Raw genomic sequence first — 17,943 nt, 5'->3', positions numbered from 1 at the left:
GCACCCAGCAAATGGTTTGCACCCAAGGCATGCCTGTAACCTCAGCACTTTGGAGGCCAAGCCAGGATGATCATGAGTTTGAGGCTGGCCTGGAATATATAGCAAGATCTTTCTCAAAAATAAGGAAAATTAAAAACTGAAAATACAAGAGGAGACAAGATAGACTTGGAAATAAGGTGCAGAGGACGAATGATGTGGGAAATGCCAGGGACAAGATACATAAGTGTTCTAAGGAGCCCTCCAGATTTCTAGGGTGCTGTACAGTCTGAGAGATGCCCTTAGCATTATTTCAGGGCTCAGTTGCAGAGACACCAATTAAGAAAGCACTTTAGTTGGTTGAATTTGTTGGTTATTTTTTTTTTACTCTTTTGGCTCTTTGTTCTTTAGGGGGGCCCGCCACCCAGCTCCCAAAATAAATCACACACAGAGGCTTATTCTTTCTTATAAATGTCTGGTCTTTGCTTGGCTTGTTTCTTGCCAGCTTTAACTTAAATTATCCCATCTACCTCTGGGCTTTTTCCTTTTTCTACATGTGCAGTCTTACTTTCACTCTTACTCCATGGCTGGCTGTGTGGCTGGGTGGCTGGGTGGCTGGCCCCTTCTTTTCTCACTTTTTGATCTCTCTTGCTTCTCCTTCTGATCCCTTTAATGTTCTTCTATTTATTCTTTTTGCCTGCCAGCCCTGCCTGTTTCTCTCTCCTGCTTCACTATTGGCCATTAGCCAACCAGGTGTTTTAAACAAGTAAGGTAACACAGCTTCACAGAGTTAAACAAATGCAACTTAAAAAATGCAACACATCATTGCATCATTACAACAAATATTCCACAGCATAAACAAATGTAACACATCTTAAAATAATATGCCACAGCATGAGTTGCTTTGACTTTAGGATGATGGATCTAGAGGAACCTGAATTTCATCTGTCAAAGGTCTTCTTGCTTCTACGACGTTGGAAGCTATTTAATGCTTTAGTTAGGAAAGCATTCTTAACTCAGGCTTTATTTGAAGAGTCCCCTGCAACCTGACCATAGCTGTGCCTCCCAGGCAACTCCACCTGAAGCCTCATTGTTGCTTCAAACACAGAGCTCAAGATGTAGAAAGAGTCTCGTGAAATGTTATGCAGATAACTGCAAGAACCAGGAGGCTCAATGGTTTCCACAAAACCAAGTCCAGGTTGCGTTTTGTGCTTGTTAGCATGTTGTCAACTTGACACAAGCCAGGGTCATTGGGAAAGAGGAGAGCTCAGTTGAGAAGATGCCTCTGTTCTGAAGACTAACCCATCGGTAAGTCATTGGGACATTTTCTTGATTGACAACTGATGTAGAAAGACCCTCTGGGCAGGTGGTTCAAGAGCTGTATAAGAAAGCAGGCTGAGCAAGCCATGGAGAGCAAGCCTGTAAGTAGTGTCCCTCAACAGTCTCTGCTTCAGTTCCTGCCTCCAGGTTCCTGCCCTGGTTGAGTTCCTGCCTTGGCTCCCTTCATGATGAACATAAGCTGTAAGATGAAACAAACCCTTTCTTCCCCATGTTGCTTCTGGTCAGTGTTTTATCACAGCAATAGAAAAGCAAACTAGAAGACAGTAGTGAAAATACTTCCTAGTTGAGGACTTGCCCTATTGACTTTGAAGACTGAACTCAACAGGGGCCTCAAAATAAATGCACGGTGATCATGATTAGTACTGTCATATTAACACTAGAAGTGCCCGACTATCCTGAGTGCTAAGTGCTTTGCACATGCTGTGTCATAAGTTATTGAGGAGATGCCTCTTACAGTCCCATCCTACAAATTCTGGTAAGTGATGCTTAGGAGGTAACTTAGCCAGTCACACAGCCAGGAGGGACCAAACTGGTCACATGTCTATGCTTTTTTCTCCTTTATTTTTGAGATTATAATATAATTACATCATTTTCCCCTTCCATTTCTTCCCTCTAAACCCTCTATTATACACACCCCTCCATGCTCTTTCAAATTCAGTGCCTTGTTTGTTTATTAACTGTTGTCACATGCACATATGTGTGTATGCATATACATATATAGTCCTATTTGTAACCTGCTTAGTCTTTATAATGCCACTCGTGTATACATTTTTAGGGAAGGTATGCTTTTCCCTGGGAAAGACTGTTACTGCAATCTCAAGATTCCTTAATTGCCTGTGGTTCTTCTGAGGGATAGAGGTCTCATGGTCTTTTTCCCGTCCACTGTGGCTTGTCTATTGTTGTCCCTGTTCAGCTCACATTCAGTCAGTCGTGTCAGTGACATTCTATGGGTGTAGCATCTGGCATGACTAGAAGACACAATCTCACAGCAAACTCCCTGGTCCTCTGGCTCTTACAATGTTTCCATCCCCTCTTCCACGGTGTTCCCTGAACCTCAGGTGTGGGAGTTGTTTGTAGATGTGTCCATTGGACTGGGCTCCACAACTCTGGCATGTCTGTTTTAGGCTATTGAAGGTGGTTCTTGGTTTGGCTGATAAGGGAGTGCAGTCCAAGTATGGATGAGGCCTTGGTATCTTAGGTTTCTATTGTTGTGAAGAGACACTATGACCATGGCAACTCTTATAAGGAAAACATTTATTTGAGGGACTGGCTTACAGTTCCAGAAGTTCAGTCCACTGTCATCATGGTGGGGAACCTGGCAGCATGCAGGCAGACACGGTGCTGGAGGAGTAACTGAGAGTCCTACATCTTGCAGGCAACAGGAAATCGACTGACACACTGGGTGGTATCCTGAGCATAGGAAACCTCAAAGCCCACCCCCGCAGTGACACACTTCCTCCAACAAGGCCACACCTCCTAACAGTGCCGCTCTCTTTGGGATTATGGGGGCCAATTACATTCAAACTACCTCACTTGGGTTCCATCCCCAGTGATGAAAAGAAAATGGTTGTCAACACTCATTCTATTTCTTGTCTTCCCTCTTCTGAAAAGAATGGTAAGAAATATATCTTTTTGTCCACATAAAATAAAGAGGTTTTTAAATTAACATGAAAAGGTGCTGGAGGCATGGTTCAGAGGTTAAGTGCACCGGCTGCTCTTCCAGAGGACCCAACTCCCAGCACCTCTGTCTAGCAGTTTACAACTGTCTGTAACTCCAATTCCAGGGGACCCAACACCCTCTTCTGGCCTCTGCAAGCACCTGCACACACTTGACCACACTCACACAGACACACATAAATAAAAATAAAACCTTAAACTAGCACAAAAAGGAAGAAGTGTGGTGGTATTGTGTTCCCCAAAATATTGTACACCCAAATAAACTTATCTGGGGTCAGAAGACAGAACAGCCACTAGATATACAGGCCAGAAAATGGTGGCACACACGCCTTTAATCTTATCACTTGGGAGGCAGAGATCTGCCTGGATCTCTGTGAGTTTAAAGCCACAATGGAAACAGCCACGCATGGTGACTCACGACTTTAATCCCAGAAAGTGAGCCTTTAATCCCAGGAAGTGATGGCAGAAAGCAGAAAGGTATATAAGGCATGAGGACCAGGAACTAGGGTCAGTTAAGCTTTTAGGCTTTTGAGCAGCACAGTTCAGCTGAGATTCATTCTGGATGAGGATTCAGAGGCTTCCAGTCTGAGGAAACAGGATCAGCTGAGGAATTGGCAAGGGGAGGTAGCTGTGGCTTGTTCTGCTTCTCTGATCTTCCAGCATTCACCCCAATACCCAGCTCCAGGTTCAATTTTATTAATAAGACCTTCTAAGATTCCAGCTACAAAGAAGAAAAAAGTAACCATGGTAGAATGTCTAATAGACACCTCCTTAGCCCAGCTAAGCAACCAAAATTAATAGCTGTGATGTCATGCTGATCCAGGTTTCCTGAGACAATGGGATTAAAAATGATGGCACGATAGCCTTTATGATCTTCCCCTTCAAAAACCACAGTATAACCCCCGTGGAAACATGATGGAACTATCAGACAAATCCACATTGAGGAACATTCTACAAAATGCGGGACCACATCCTCCTAAACCCTGCCAGATGACACCATCATTTTAATGAAGTTACAGAAATTGGCAAAAGACCAGAGAAAGCCAAGAGACGGGACTATTAGGTATAGAGTGTCAGCCTCCTTGGGGTCCTGGGACAGAGAACAGTGAGGGAAAGCTCAAACAGGAACCAAATAAAGTCCGGGGTTGTTTATGGAATCATACCAGATGGATGCATTTCTTATTTGGGACAAGCATACAGTGGAAACAGCAGACGTCATCAAAGGGGAAACTAAGTAAGGAGGCATCCGCCATACTGACTTTACAGCCTTTTGTTAACTCCATAACTACTTTTAAATGTGCCTCTGTTGAAGGAGATGCTTCATCAAATACCTGTTTAATTACTAGAACTCAGCAGCTGGTTTCTGGCGCTACTGTGAGCTTCCTTTCCCACAAATGAGGGAACACAAGACAACGGGGACTCGGTATCCTGAGAAGTCCAGATGTTCTTAAAGCAGGATGATGGTGCAAAGTATTTCCTGACGATCAGTTCCAATTGTTTAAGATAAAGTTTATTACGGCTAAGTGTTTTGCCTGCATGTATGTCTTGAAGAAGGTGCCTGCCCGGTGCCCCCTGAGATCAGAAGAGGGTGTCAGTACCTAGGGAGTAGAGTTACTGAGCTGCCATATGGGGAACTGAACCCAGTTCCTAAGGAAGAGCAGCCAGTGCTCCTAACCACTGAGCCACCGTGCTCCAACCTCAATTTTAAGACTAAATTTTCATGTGACTTCAATGTAAGGTGATTGGGAAACACGCCAAGTGAGAGGCTGAACTTCTGTAATTATGTCAGAGTTATTCAAAAGTAGCAGGTTGTCATACACCTGCCCCTGCTGCTGATGCTCGGGTCATAGAGCTGATCCTCCCAGTAGGGGGCTCTGGTGACCACTAAATGGAAATAGTGCCTGTCACTGGAGAACATTGGTTCATGGATTCAACTTTGCAGAGTTTGTAGAGCAAAGAGTAACTGTCCAGAAGCTGCCCCAGTAGTGTGTGCATAGCATGGAAATGAAGATAAGCAGCAGCAGCCTGCATATTCGAAGACGCCTACGGGGGTGGGGCTACTGTACAGTCGTTGTGGGTGTCCTTAGGCCTATGTATTGCTGAAACTGTAAACCCCTAAATGAAAACCAGATTAAAGGGACAGAGTAACAACGGCTTCACCTGTGCCAGATGTGTTGTTTCTCAACAGTAGTGTTGAAAGTCTGTCCCCAGACGACCACTTCTGCACTTGCTGATCAACCACAAACGTCTTTCCAAGTCGCATTTCACAAAGTAGCTCAAGTTTGACGCCTGCATCTAAATGCGGCAGCAATGTCCTAGGCATGTGCATGGACACACACACACACACACACACACACACACACACACACACGAACACTGATCCAAGAAAAATTACATGATGATCTCTGACTTCCATTGAGTCCAAGTTCCAAACAGAACCGGTAACTAGTTTCTTAGGACTCGAAGTATCTGGCCCTGCGGTGTCTGTCTGTCATCGTTACCTCGTGCCCACTCCTCACTCTCTGCGTGCATCCTAACTATTCACTGTCTTCAGCCTCGTCAACTCTAGCACGCAAAGCTCTCCTACCTGCTCCGGCCAGGTCCTCCTCTACCTGAATGGCCTCTCCCGGGTCCCTTTCTTCTAGTTAATGTCTGCATGTCGTCTAGACTGCAGCTCCAAGGCTTTCCCTTGGAGGAGAACACCGTGTGGCTCTTAAACGCTTCCTTTACACTTGGCCGTCACAGCTCTGACAATAGACTGACTCCATGAACTAAACCCAGCACTAAACAGCACTCAGCATGCCAAACACACTTAGACTACCGTTAGAGTAACACACTTACATGGCTGTTACATTAACACACTTACACTGCCATTAGATTAACACACTTACACGGCTGTTACATTAACACACTTATACGGCTGTTACATTAACACACTTACACGGCTGTTACATTAACACACACTGCTGTTAGATTAACACACTTACACGGCTGTTACATTAACACACTTACATGACTGTTACATTAGCACACTTACACGGCTGTTACATTAACACACTTACATGACTGTTACATTAGCACACTTACACGGCTGTTACATTAGTCACCTGATCTCCTCTCTAGACTGCAAACAACACAAGGTTCAAGTCCATGTTGTTTTCTCTGTCTCATTCCACAACACAGGATCTGCCCGGAGAGTCTTCTCAGTGTGTGCTCACAGAATAGACAACTGAATGAGGGGCTGGAGAGATGCCCAGCGCTTAAGAGCACTGGCTGCTCCTGCAGGGGACTGGGGTTAGGTTCCCAGTACCCACATGGCAACTCATGACTATCAGTAACTCCAGTGCCAGGGACCCGTCATCCTCTTCTGGCCTCTGAATGCACAGTTGGTACACATATATACACTCGTACAATTTTTAAAAATTTTTAAAAATTTAAAACCAATCAAAAAATAAGGAATTGGAAGACTTACCACACACCTGCCAGATGTGCTATCTTGCTCCTGCCTGTTCAATGCTTTTCATTCAAAATGAATAACAGAGCCCCACCTAGGAGTTAGAGCTAGTCCCGTCTGCTATTGTACTGGGCTGTCTGGGACATTGGGGGGCAGCAGTGGGGGGGGGGGTAAGCAAAGCCATTTAAATGCTAGCTGCACATTAAGAAAAATGCACAATAGAAAACAGTAATAGTAAAAGGACATATAATTTTTTTAAAGTCCTGCCATCTTTGAGACAGATGATCAGAAGCATCCCAAGATGCCTGTGCTAAGGGGAACATTGGTCCTTCTTTATGCTGGATAAGATAAAACTGGAAACCTCTTAACTGTGATTCATTCAGGCTGGGAAATGCAAGTCCTGACTCAGCTCAGCCTCTTCTGATGCTGATAAAAGCAGCCTCCCTGCTGGGACCGGAACCGAATTAGACCAACTACAGAAAGCTCTCCTTTGCCCGGATGTTGGCAATGGGGGTCTCCAGGTGGACTCCTAGGCCCTCCTGACAGGGTATCACTAGTGTTTAAGAGCATCCTCCCTCTCTCTGCTATAATCCAGTCTTCCAAAAGTATTGCACATTTCTTGTTCCAAACATGAAACTGGCCTTGTCTCTAAGAAAGCAGTATGTGGAGACCCAGGTGACAGAAGCAGCTACGTGTCCTGTGGCCATTACTGTTTCCAGGCTTCTCTGTGGTGCACACATGTTCACATATGGAGGGAGGAAGGAGGGAAGAAAGGAGAGGGGGCAGGGGAAGGGAGGAAGGAAAAGTACCTCTTGACTTCACACTGCTATTAAAAAGTCAATCTTATTTCTGTTTAACCACTTCCCTCTGACACCCACTGCTCCCTCCCCCCGCCCCACCATGTTATAGGGAGAAGAATTCTGAATCTTTTTTTTATAATAATAATAAATTATAATTAAGTACAATGTTTTACAGCACCGTAATGACTGAACTACATTCAGACATTGACAATGGCTCAGAAACAGCATATCCAAAGAATGCCTGCCTAATTTCTCCATCTGAGACTCTAGAACTATGCAGCCCTAGATGGCCTGGAACTGCCTAAATAGACCGGACTAGCCTTGAACTCACAGTGATCCCCCTGTCTAAATCTTTAGGTCTAGCCTGGTGCACACACCTGTAATTCCAGCTACTCAGGAGGCAAGAGGATTTGAATTTGTGGATAACCTGGGCAACCCTATCTTAAAACAAGTCAATATATTTTAGGCTCATATATAGTGATAAAATTTTGAAAATACAAATAAGTTACCTCTGAAGCAATATTTAAGTTCCCCAGACTGTTAACGACAATTGAGTGTTTAGATGCTATTTAAGCAGTTGATGTTGAGGCAAGAATTCTGGATCTTTAGGACACAGAATGATGAAATGAAAATGCCTATGAATTACTCATTCATTCTGTGCCACATCTACAAACCCTCAGGTTTCAGATTTTACTACTACCAAACAAAACCCCATCCCACACACCCCAAAGGGAAGGCAGAGGCTTCAGCCTCTTCAGCCTCTTCTGAGGGAATCTCCAGCCAGACTGAGCAGAGTCTGTGATATTTGTTCTTCTACAGGAGCCCAGGATTCTTTCTGTAACACTGAATCAAGTCATTCAGACCAAACTTAGTTTTCAATTGGGATATTTTATATACATATATATGTATGTATGTGTGTGTGTATGTATATATGTTTATATAAATACATAAATAAATATTTATAATTTTAATTGTACAATTCTATGAAGAAATAGAGCTAAAATACATCTTGAAAGAATCACAGAAATAATGACATGGGAAGAAATTACCAACTGTATTTTTCCACTCTAGTTGGTCACATGAACCTGGGAAAATAGGGCCTAAAAATAAGGTGGGTTAAAGTCTCACGCAATAGCCAACTTTATTCAGAGCATCTGACAATTTATACTCTGAGGGTTAAGAAGAGTCACCTGAGTAAAGTGTCCAGTCACAAGGACAAGCCACACAGCAGAAACATGTTTTTCCATAGAGACATATAAACAAATAAATAGCCAATTATAATGAATAATATGAAGTGAACTCACTCCTGTCTGCTACACCTGGGAGGGGCATGAAAGCACACTCCAAGAGCAATCCTGTGTTTTGAAGAAACTGAGGTTACCTTGGAGTTTTCTCACAAGCACTCAGAATTCCCCTCACTCAACTCTGTTCTTGGACTGTGTTCTGACTAATATAACTAATAGTTACTTTTCTCACTGTTGTGGCAAAACTACCCCCACCAAAGCAACATACCAAAGAGTTAGCCTGACTCCTGTGCAGTCAGTCCATCAAGGAAGACAGGGCAGTTGTCTTGAGGCCGTCGGTCACACTGCACCGTCAGTCAGGAAGCAGGGAGCACTGGAGTTCACTTCCCTTCTCTGTGTGTGGTCCAGCACCCCAGCCATGGATGGCTACTCCTCACAGTTTGTGTGGATCATCCCATCTCTATTAACCTAAGTTAGATCATCGCTCACAGGCATGCCTGTGGTGATATTTCATTTGTGCTCTAACAAATAAAACTTATCTGAGAATCAGAAGACAGAGCCAGCCACTAGATTAGACACAGAGGCCAGACAGTGATGGCATACACACCCTTAATCCTATCACTTGGGAGGCAGAAATCCATCTGGATCTCTGTGAGTTCAAGGCCACAGTGGGAACAGAGAGAGCCAGGTGTGGTGGCATATGCCTTTAATCCCAGCACTTGAGAGCTCAAGTCTTTGCTTGGGAAGGACACACGCCTTTAATCCTAGGAAGTGATGGCAGGAAGCAGAAAGGTATATAAGGTGTGAGGACCAGGAATTTTTAGCAACAGTTCAACTGAGACCCTCAAGGGTGAGGACTCAGAGGCACCTGGCTGAGGATTTCCTAGCAGTAAGAACTTGTGGCTGATCTCTCAGTTTTCACCCCAATATGCGGCTCTGGGTTTTTTATTAGTAAGCCCATTTAGCAATTCATGTTACACATACCCATAGTCTCCTAGAGATCAAAGATCCTTTCAAGTTCAAAATCAGTAATAACTATTATAACCCCCCTAGCACCAGTGGCCAGGACCCTAGAAACAGAAATGAAGGCAGCACTCTTCCTGCCTTGAAGGTAGCTATCCACCCTGAAGTTTACATTTTTTATTTTGGCAACCTTGTAGAAAGAGAAAAGAGAAAGGAAAGCCCCCAAACCAAGTAAACTAGCAATCAAGTAAGAGTTTTCCCACAGTAATCTAGATTTTAGAGAGCCTGCCCCATAGAACAGGCATGGCACAGAACTGAATGTGGCCCAGGTTAAACTCCCGTTCCTCCATTTCTCAGGGACTCTCAAGCCTTGAACTTGTGTTAAAGAGTTCTGAAACTGGCAATACCTTCAGGTATCTTGCAGAATCAAATGTAAATCCTCTCAGGAAAAAGTTAATTTCCTACTAGGCCACAGGGCATTTGCCTAACCAGTTTTCAAATCCAAGCTTAAAGTCAGAGGTGAGTGAGAGGAAGCAGTTATCCCAAGCAGCATCCCACCACTGTAGACCTCAGAAGCAGAGCTGCAAAGACTTCACGTCTTACAACTACATAAATTAACTGCACCATGCTCAATTTTTTTTGGCTTAGAAACTAGCATCTAAAAAGGAGAAACTAGAAACAATTGCACCTTATAATATAAACTAAAAACTCAGAGAATTCTACCAAACATTAAAAAAAAAACAGCATTATACCTGCAGAATCTCCTGAGTATATGCCTGCAACACTAACACTTGGGAACTGAGACAAGAGAATTGCTTCAAGTTCCAGATTAGCCTGGGCATGCAAGACCTTGTCTCTTCCCACCACACACGCACACACACACACACACACACACACACACACACACACACACACACTACCCAGAGAACTAAAAAGTGAGTTCAGTAAGGTCACAAGATATAAGACCAGCATAGAGAAACTAATTGTGTTTCTGTACTGTGGCAGTAGGCACTAAATTGCCAATCAAAATCATTTGTAATCACATCAAAAAAGGAAGTTGGCCGGACGTGATGTCACCCTCCTTTGGATCCCAGCAGAGGCAGGGGCAGGTGTTGTGTAATAATCTTTTTGTACACTGTGAAGATGTGTTACTTCTGATTGGCTTAATAAAAAGTTGAATGGCCAATAACTAGGCAGGATTTCCAGGCGCAGAGGATGCTGGGAAGAAGGGCAGAGAATCCAGGATACATAGAGGAAGCAGCATGGGCAATACAAAGTAAAGGTAACCAAGTCACATAAAAGAATGCAGATTAAAAGATATGGGTTAATTTGTTATAAGAGCTAGTTAGAAACAAGCCTAAGCTATCAGCTAAGCTTTCACAACTAATAATAAGTCTCTGTGTTGCTATTTGGGAGCTGACTGTTAGGACAGAGAAAAACTAGACACAGGCAGACAGATCTCTATGAGGTTAAGACCAGTCTGATATGCATATTGAGTTCCAGGACAGCCAGAGCTGCATAGTGAGAGCCGGGTTCAAAAAGAGGGGATGCAGGTGAAGGAGAAAAAGTTACATGTCCATACAACAAATCATGAGCAGCACTTACATACAGTGCTATACCCGACAAATCATGACTGAAAAAACTCCAAGGGGCCTGGAGAGATGGCTCAGCAGTTAACAGTGCTTAATGCAGTTTGAAACAAAAATGTCAAGGTTTTTTATTCCTTCAAAACAATAAGAAGGCCTTATTTGTTTTAAATTTTGAATTGTTTCAAATATACTATTTAGGCTGCTTTTTTTTGGTTAGTAATTTATCTCCCAAAAAATATAACTTAGCGTTAAATCAATAAAATAAATATTGAGAAAAATGTGGTAAAGTTGCCCTACATTACTAAAACTGCTAGACAAATTACCTTGAAGGCTTTTGACCTTTACTTCAATATTATGTCTACAAATGTCTGTACAGATCTGGTCCTACCTGAGGAAGTATAGTCTCTACCACAGAATCTACAATAATATTTAAACTAAGAGAAATAACTTCTAAGAAGAGTCCTCAGACCTATGTGTCAGATAGGACCTGATGCTTATAAATAAAGTTTTATTAGAACACAGATTCATTCGTTTACCTAGTTGTGAAAGAGATGCGTAACCATAGTCTAGACTTTCTATCTGGCCCTTTATAGGACAGGAGGAGGAGGAGGAGAAGGAGGAGGAGGAAGAGGAGGAGGAGGAGGAGGAGGAGGAGGAGAAGAAGAAGAAGAAGAAGAAGAAGAAGAAGAAGAAGAAGAAGAAGAAGAAGAAGAGTCCACTCTTAGTTTAGAATGTGGCTATTGGTTAGTAATCTATAGACTATACAATATTTTCATCTAATTCATCAAAAATGGGGAAATGATTCATTCTGTAGGAAAATAAGAAAATACAGATTTGCAGTTGCTCTATCTTTATAATGATGTAAAGAAAACAATTAAGAGACCAAGCGGATGTGGACAGAGCTGGGTGGCAGACTGTTTGCCTTGTATGTGCAATGTACAGTAACTAGGTTCAGTCCTGGTTACTGTAAAGACAGCAAAATGACCTGCAGGGATGCTTAACAACATGATACCATTAATAATCCCTGAATGATGGGATTTCACACTGATCTCTGTTTTCTGCCTTTTGACTTACACTAGTGCACACTGTCAAAATATAAAGGAGGTAGTACCAAATTAAAATGTGATTTTAATCACTGAGGTCCCCGGTCCTGGGTAGAGTGAGGGGTTCTATGCCATGCTTCAGGGTCTTTGCCAAGCAGTCCTGGCCACCCAGTGAGAGCTACCGCGCAGTCCACTCCGAAGTGCAGATGTTGAGAGAGGATTTTCTCCCTTTCACTTTCTTCTAGTGTAAAGAAAGACAAACGACTCCTCTGTGTCCAGGTCCCACCTCATCCGTAAAAGAAAAGGGTTGGAGAGACAGCTCAGGGCTTCAGAGCACTCATTGCTCTGCCGGAGGACCTGGGTTGGATTCCCAGCACCCACATGGTAGTTCAGGGTGTGTAACTTCTAACTCCAGTTCCAAGGGACCGAATGCCTTCTTCTGACCTTTGAGGACACTCACACATATATACACTGCATATATGCAGGCAAAACGTTCATACGCATAATACTAAAAATAAAATTAAAAAGGAAAGGGAAAGAATCTCTGATAAGGCAAAGAAAAAAGGCAGCATAGTCTTGCTGAGCTGCACCTCATCACTCTGGCCTGCACTGACCTCAGAGTCCTTCTCCACAGCACAGGGACAGCAGCTCGCTGTCCTTGGAACTGGGCTTTGGGCTGTCTAATGTTCCAGGTAGGGAGAAAGAAGTTGAGCAGGGTCTCATGAAGCCAAAGGTGGCCTGGGACTTACTATGTATCCGTGACTGGCCTTGAGGTCCTGATCGTCTTGCCTCTACTTCCCAGAATTCAGGGATTACAGGCTCTATGTGAGGAGAAAATCAGACCTGCTTTGATTAATCCTCGTGTGTGTGCATGCATGCCTCTGTGTGTGTGTGTGTGTGTGTGTGTGTGTGTGTGTGTGTGTGTGTGTGTGTGTGTGTGCTCGAGTGCATGTGTACTTAGTTCAATAATGAAGCCTGAAGTTTTCACAGGTTTCCCACCAGTCTAAACATCAAGGGCTTAGCTAAAGGATTGTGTTAATCCAGAACAGCATGCATTAACAGCAAAAGGAGGAAGACATCAGTGAGAACAAATTTAACCAAAAGCTGAGGTCAGCCAGGGTGACTTCACTTCCCATAAGCACTTCCTGTTCTTTGCAAAGCCTGGAAATTTTGCAGCATCGACTTCCTGAAGCGCTTAGAGAAAGTAATTGCTGCTTCCCAGCGACTCCTCATTCTGCAGAGGATAAAGGGGAAAGCCACCAATTTGGCTCCGATTAGACTCAACTCACTCCAAATCACCAAGCGACCCCGGCTTCATTAGCAGCCTGCTCACCCTGCCCCTGCAAAGGCTCCTTAAGACAATGAAAGGCAGACACTGGTGGACAGACTGGAGGACAGAATGTGGGACAGAGAAAGCAATGATGTCATATCCGTTCCTGACCCATTTGGCATTCATGAATCACTCCTCATTTCTCAGCCCCGGGAACAAAGTAAGCCCGATTTCCTCTCTGGGACCAGGACCACAGTTGAGAGTCTGGCCACTTCTCTCTGCACCGTTATTCCTTCATGAAAACTGTCTAAGTCAGGCGTGGTGGCACACGCCTGTAATCCCTGGACACCAGAGGCAGAAGCAGGAGGACGGCTCAAGTTTGAGGACAGCCTGATTTAAGTAACAAGTCCCAGGCCATCCAGGCCTACACAGCAGGAACATTTTCTTTTAAGATTCGTTTATTTTATTTTATGTGTTTGAGTGTTTTGATCATGTCTGTGAACCACGTGCGTGCCTGGTGACCTCAGAGGTAGAAAAGGATGTTAGATCCCCTGGAACTTGAGTTAGAGACAGTTGTAAGCCATCATGCAGGTGCTGGGAATCAAACCCAGGTCTTCTGCAAGAACAATGAATGCCCTTACCTGCTGAACCATCTCTTCTGCCCCAACGCCTCCTCACACACACACATACACAAACCTCCTGGTCTCTCATGGCCAGCAATTCGCTCACATAAACATCTCCTACTCAACAACACAGAACCTAAAATGAAAGCCTGGCATGCTAGGGCTCTCTTCACCCATCAGTCAACTTATATTTGCTGAACACTGTATGAGCCACACACAGCTCTAGACTTGCCTCTAGAAATACAGCAGAGTCAACCACACACAGTAAAGATAAGAAGTAAATTATCAACACATTACAAGGCAGTAAGTCACACGAACAACAACAAATTAAAAACCAGCCAGGCATGGTGACACACATCTACAACCTGAGTACTCAGAAGGCAGAGGCAGGAAAAATTGCTTCCAGTTTGAGGCTAATCTGAGCTACATAGAGAATTCAAGGCAGCCATGTACTGGAATATATAGCAAGACTCCGCCTCAAAAAGAGAAGACCCCACCAGAAAGGGAAACTGGGAGGTGGGTGTGAGGCTGCGTTTGTACTTGTCAACACCATGGTCAGGGCAGTCAGGCTGGGTCAGGACAGTAGCCCCCCTGCTAAGGGCCAACAGGCCCCTCAGGACTTCCACTGCACCCAGGGCATGATAAGGCCCGGTGTATTTTCTCTAAACCAACAGAGAAACCACTCCAAACCCAAAAGGAAACTAATTACTGCAACACATTCTCCAAAGAGCAAAGACTTTCCTGTCTTCCCCACTGTGGTCCCCGAGCCTGGCTCATAGCCTGTGCTCAACTGTTCAGTAATTGACCACATGGCTGCCTGGTTCACGTAAATAAAGCAAAATTCAAGACAACTGAGCCGTAGGCTGAAGACTGTGTAACTTGCTGGGCTGAGCTCCCCCTTTCTTCCCTGCTCCTCAGGATCAGGGTGCCCAGAACAGAGCAAATGGCTGGCAATGGAGACAAGGAGATTGTTAAGAAAGCATCCCCGGTGGTGGCACCTATGTGATGTAACAGCTCTGTTCAACTTGAATCTTCTGCCTGAGCACTTTTTGGAGCATCTGCTTTGTGTTAGCCAGAACTGGGCTCCAGAGAATATCTGCATCAGGTTCTTGTTACATATGTATAATGAGATGTGTGTGTGTGTGTGTGTGTGTGTGTGTGTGTGAGCTTTGTTAGACCGGCTCACACAATTGGAGTCCAGGTAGTGCCACAAGGACTGTTTGCACAAGGAGAAACAGAGTTCTGTAATTTCTCTGGCATGAAAGCTAGAAGCCTCAGAACAAACAGGAACAGTGATGGCTATCCCAGTCTGAAGTTTAATGCCTGGGAGCACCCTGGAGAGTCTCTGGTGTGTGTCTATTCTGAAAGGATGGAGAAGCCGAAATTGTGTCCATGAATGACGGCAGCAGCAATGTGCACGCCTGCACCTACTGGTGGGCTACCTCCCTCCTCCGCCCTCACTCCATTCAAGTCTCTAGCCTATCGGACAGCCCCGCCCACCCAGAGGGCAGGTCTTCCTCCTTGAGTGTCTACCCCATATGTCCATTTTCTGTCTCTGGAAACATCTTCAATTATAGTCGGGGAGGTCCCAGCTCACGGTGGGTGGTGCCATCCCTGTGCTGGTGGTCCTGGGTTCTATAAGAAAGCAGGTTGAGCAAGCCATGGGGAGCAAGGCAGTAAGCAGCTCCCCTCCACATCCTGTGCATCATCTTCTGCCTCCCAGTTCCAGGCCCGCTTGACTTCCTGTCCTGACTTCCTCCAATGATGGACTATGATCTGAAAGTATAAGCCCTTTCTTCCCCAACTTGGTTTTTGGTCATGGTGTTTTGTCACAGCAGTAGAAACCCTAACTAAGATATGCTGGAAAAAGCAAGAGGCCAGGCTGTGAGTGCTATAAGGCCTCATAGGACAAAGAGTTGATAGGACAATTGTGTACCTATGACTGGAACAAAGGTCATCTACATAAGCCATGGCAATTACCTTCAGGAAGCTCAAAATAGAGCTTGCTGTGTAGATAATAAGTGGAACTTGCTACACTGCACATTAGAGGCTGTCCTAACAACATGAGATCTTTGTTTTTCTTCCTCTTTTAAAATCCTTGCTTCTCTTTAGAACTAGAGAATTCACAAGCCTCTGAGAGCTACTCACCATGCAGGAGGATCAACAGCTATATGAAATAGAAATAGGCAACTGTGGGTAAAAACTCAGTGAACTGAGGCTTTGGATCCAGCAGAAACAAGACAAGACCTCTCAGGCTACTGCAAAGTCCTCGGGAAGAAGTGAGTCAGCACACACTGTGTTCCAACTTGTGACTCTGGCTATTACTGGAACACATCATGTTTTCTCATGCTTCTCTAACATCTCTATGATTTTCCCTCTGCGGAATGTCCTATTATATCCTACTATCCCTCCAAGTCTACTCCAATGCTGGGAGGTTTTCCCAACCCCTAGGCAGGGTTAGCACTTCCTTTTTAAAGTATTCCTTCCATCCTGTGTGCCAGTCCATGGCAGGAAACCCAGAGGATGGCCCAGAGAGCCATGGCAGGGAAAGCATGTTGGACAAGTCTACATCCCTGAACGTCCCTGGAGCAGTGATGCCCTGCCCTGCCTTGAGCTGTGACATGGTAAGAAGAAACCAGCCTTTATCAAACGAACCCCATTAATTTTGGAACCATTGTTAGAGGCCTTGGCTTGTTCTTACTACTCAAGAATGAGACTACGAAGCACTACAGTGAGTGGGCTTTGAGAAATACTGTTTGCTCCAGGACATCCTCTTGACTTATCATTATATCTTTCAAAGCCTTGCAATTGGGATCACCTTGATGCAATAATTGAACAATACCCGTGAGGGTGTAGGTGACATCTACCACTCAGGGAGTTACATCTCCTTTTTCAGAGCTTCCCCTAAGAATACTAAAAACCTTCAGTGAGCGTATACAGAAGACCAGCTGAGACACCCAGTCTTGTGGGACTGAGCAACTACTAGATTGTTGGACTTCCCATTCACAACTACCATTGTTAGACTGCAGGCTTTAAGTCATTCCAATAAATCCCCATATGTGTGTGTGTGTGTTTATATAGAGGAGGGGTTCATTTCATAAGTTTTGTGACTCTAGAGAACCCTGACTAATACACAACCTCAAGATAGTTCGAGGGTGGGCCTGCCTGGCCAGCAGGGCCAGTCAGATCCCTTCCAGAACAGAGTATGCTTTGACATTAGATCTCACTTTCTTCTAGGACTGAAAACCATCCAGACCTTGTAACAAAGATACAAAAAACAAGGAGATTCATATGGAGGGGAAGGAGCCCCTTCACCCCAGTCCAGTTGGCACGCTCTCCAGCTGACAGAAAGGATTCCAGAACAATTGTCGGCATTTGCTGTGGAGACTGCTCTTCCTTTCGTGTATAGATGTTTTATGTTAAGGTAACAGTGAACCAGGCTCAAGACCTAAAGCGCATGTGACTGTGGGTTGGGACCATTCCTTCTTCCTGGAGATTTTCTGGAAATCTCAAATAAGGTTGCTGAGGCGCCAGGTCAATGCAGTTATTGAGTTTAAGAGCAGTACAAATACAGACGCTACTGGTTACAGCGAGAGAAGAAGCTCAGAAGTTACTAACAGTGACCTGTGAGATGCTGAGGTGACAGCAGATGTAGAGACAAAATATACCCAGGACAGTGTAAAGGCATTCTTCCTACTTGGGGGGGGGGGGGGGGGGGGGGGGAGAAGAAACCAAGAAGATATGAAGGTCTTCCTGCAGCTTGTCTGTCGTTAGAACGCATTTGAGAAGGGAAAATAAAGAGATGTCTTTGCCGTCTTCCCAGAAGAGAATATTTACATGTAGAAGTTTGTTGAGACTTCACAGGAGTGTGTCAATTGAAATCTGCAGTCCCCTAATTAAACTGAGAGGAGAACAGCAAGCCATCTCCTTCGTGAAGTCAGGACCTATGCTGTGCTTACGCCA

The 17,943-nt window shown here is 44.4% G+C and overlaps 1 protein-coding gene across 1 annotated transcript in view; it reads left to right on the top strand.

The window, feature by feature from the left end:
- The window catches only part of Rnf150 (ring finger protein 150), a 252,760-nt gene extending 235,114 nt beyond the window's left edge, over positions 1-17,646 (top strand). The window contains exon 7 of the mRNA XM_052729619.1: positions 17,218-17,646. Coding sequence (XP_052585579.1) covers positions 17,218-17,243 — 26 coding nt within the window. The 3' untranslated portion in view covers positions 17,244-17,646. The remainder of the gene's footprint in view (positions 1-17,217) is intronic.
- The last annotated feature ends 297 nt before the right edge of the window (positions 17,647-17,943 follow it).

Source organism: Peromyscus californicus, unplaced genomic scaffold, assembly GCF_007827085.1.
Source record: "Peromyscus californicus insignis strain IS unplaced genomic scaffold, ASM782708v3 Scaffold_8__1_contigs__length_139910024, whole genome shotgun sequence".
NCBI lineage: Eukaryota > Metazoa > Chordata > Mammalia > Rodentia > Cricetidae > Peromyscus > Peromyscus californicus.
Note: the sequence above shows the minus strand (reverse complement) of the source record. Positions and strands in the feature narration are given on the sequence as shown.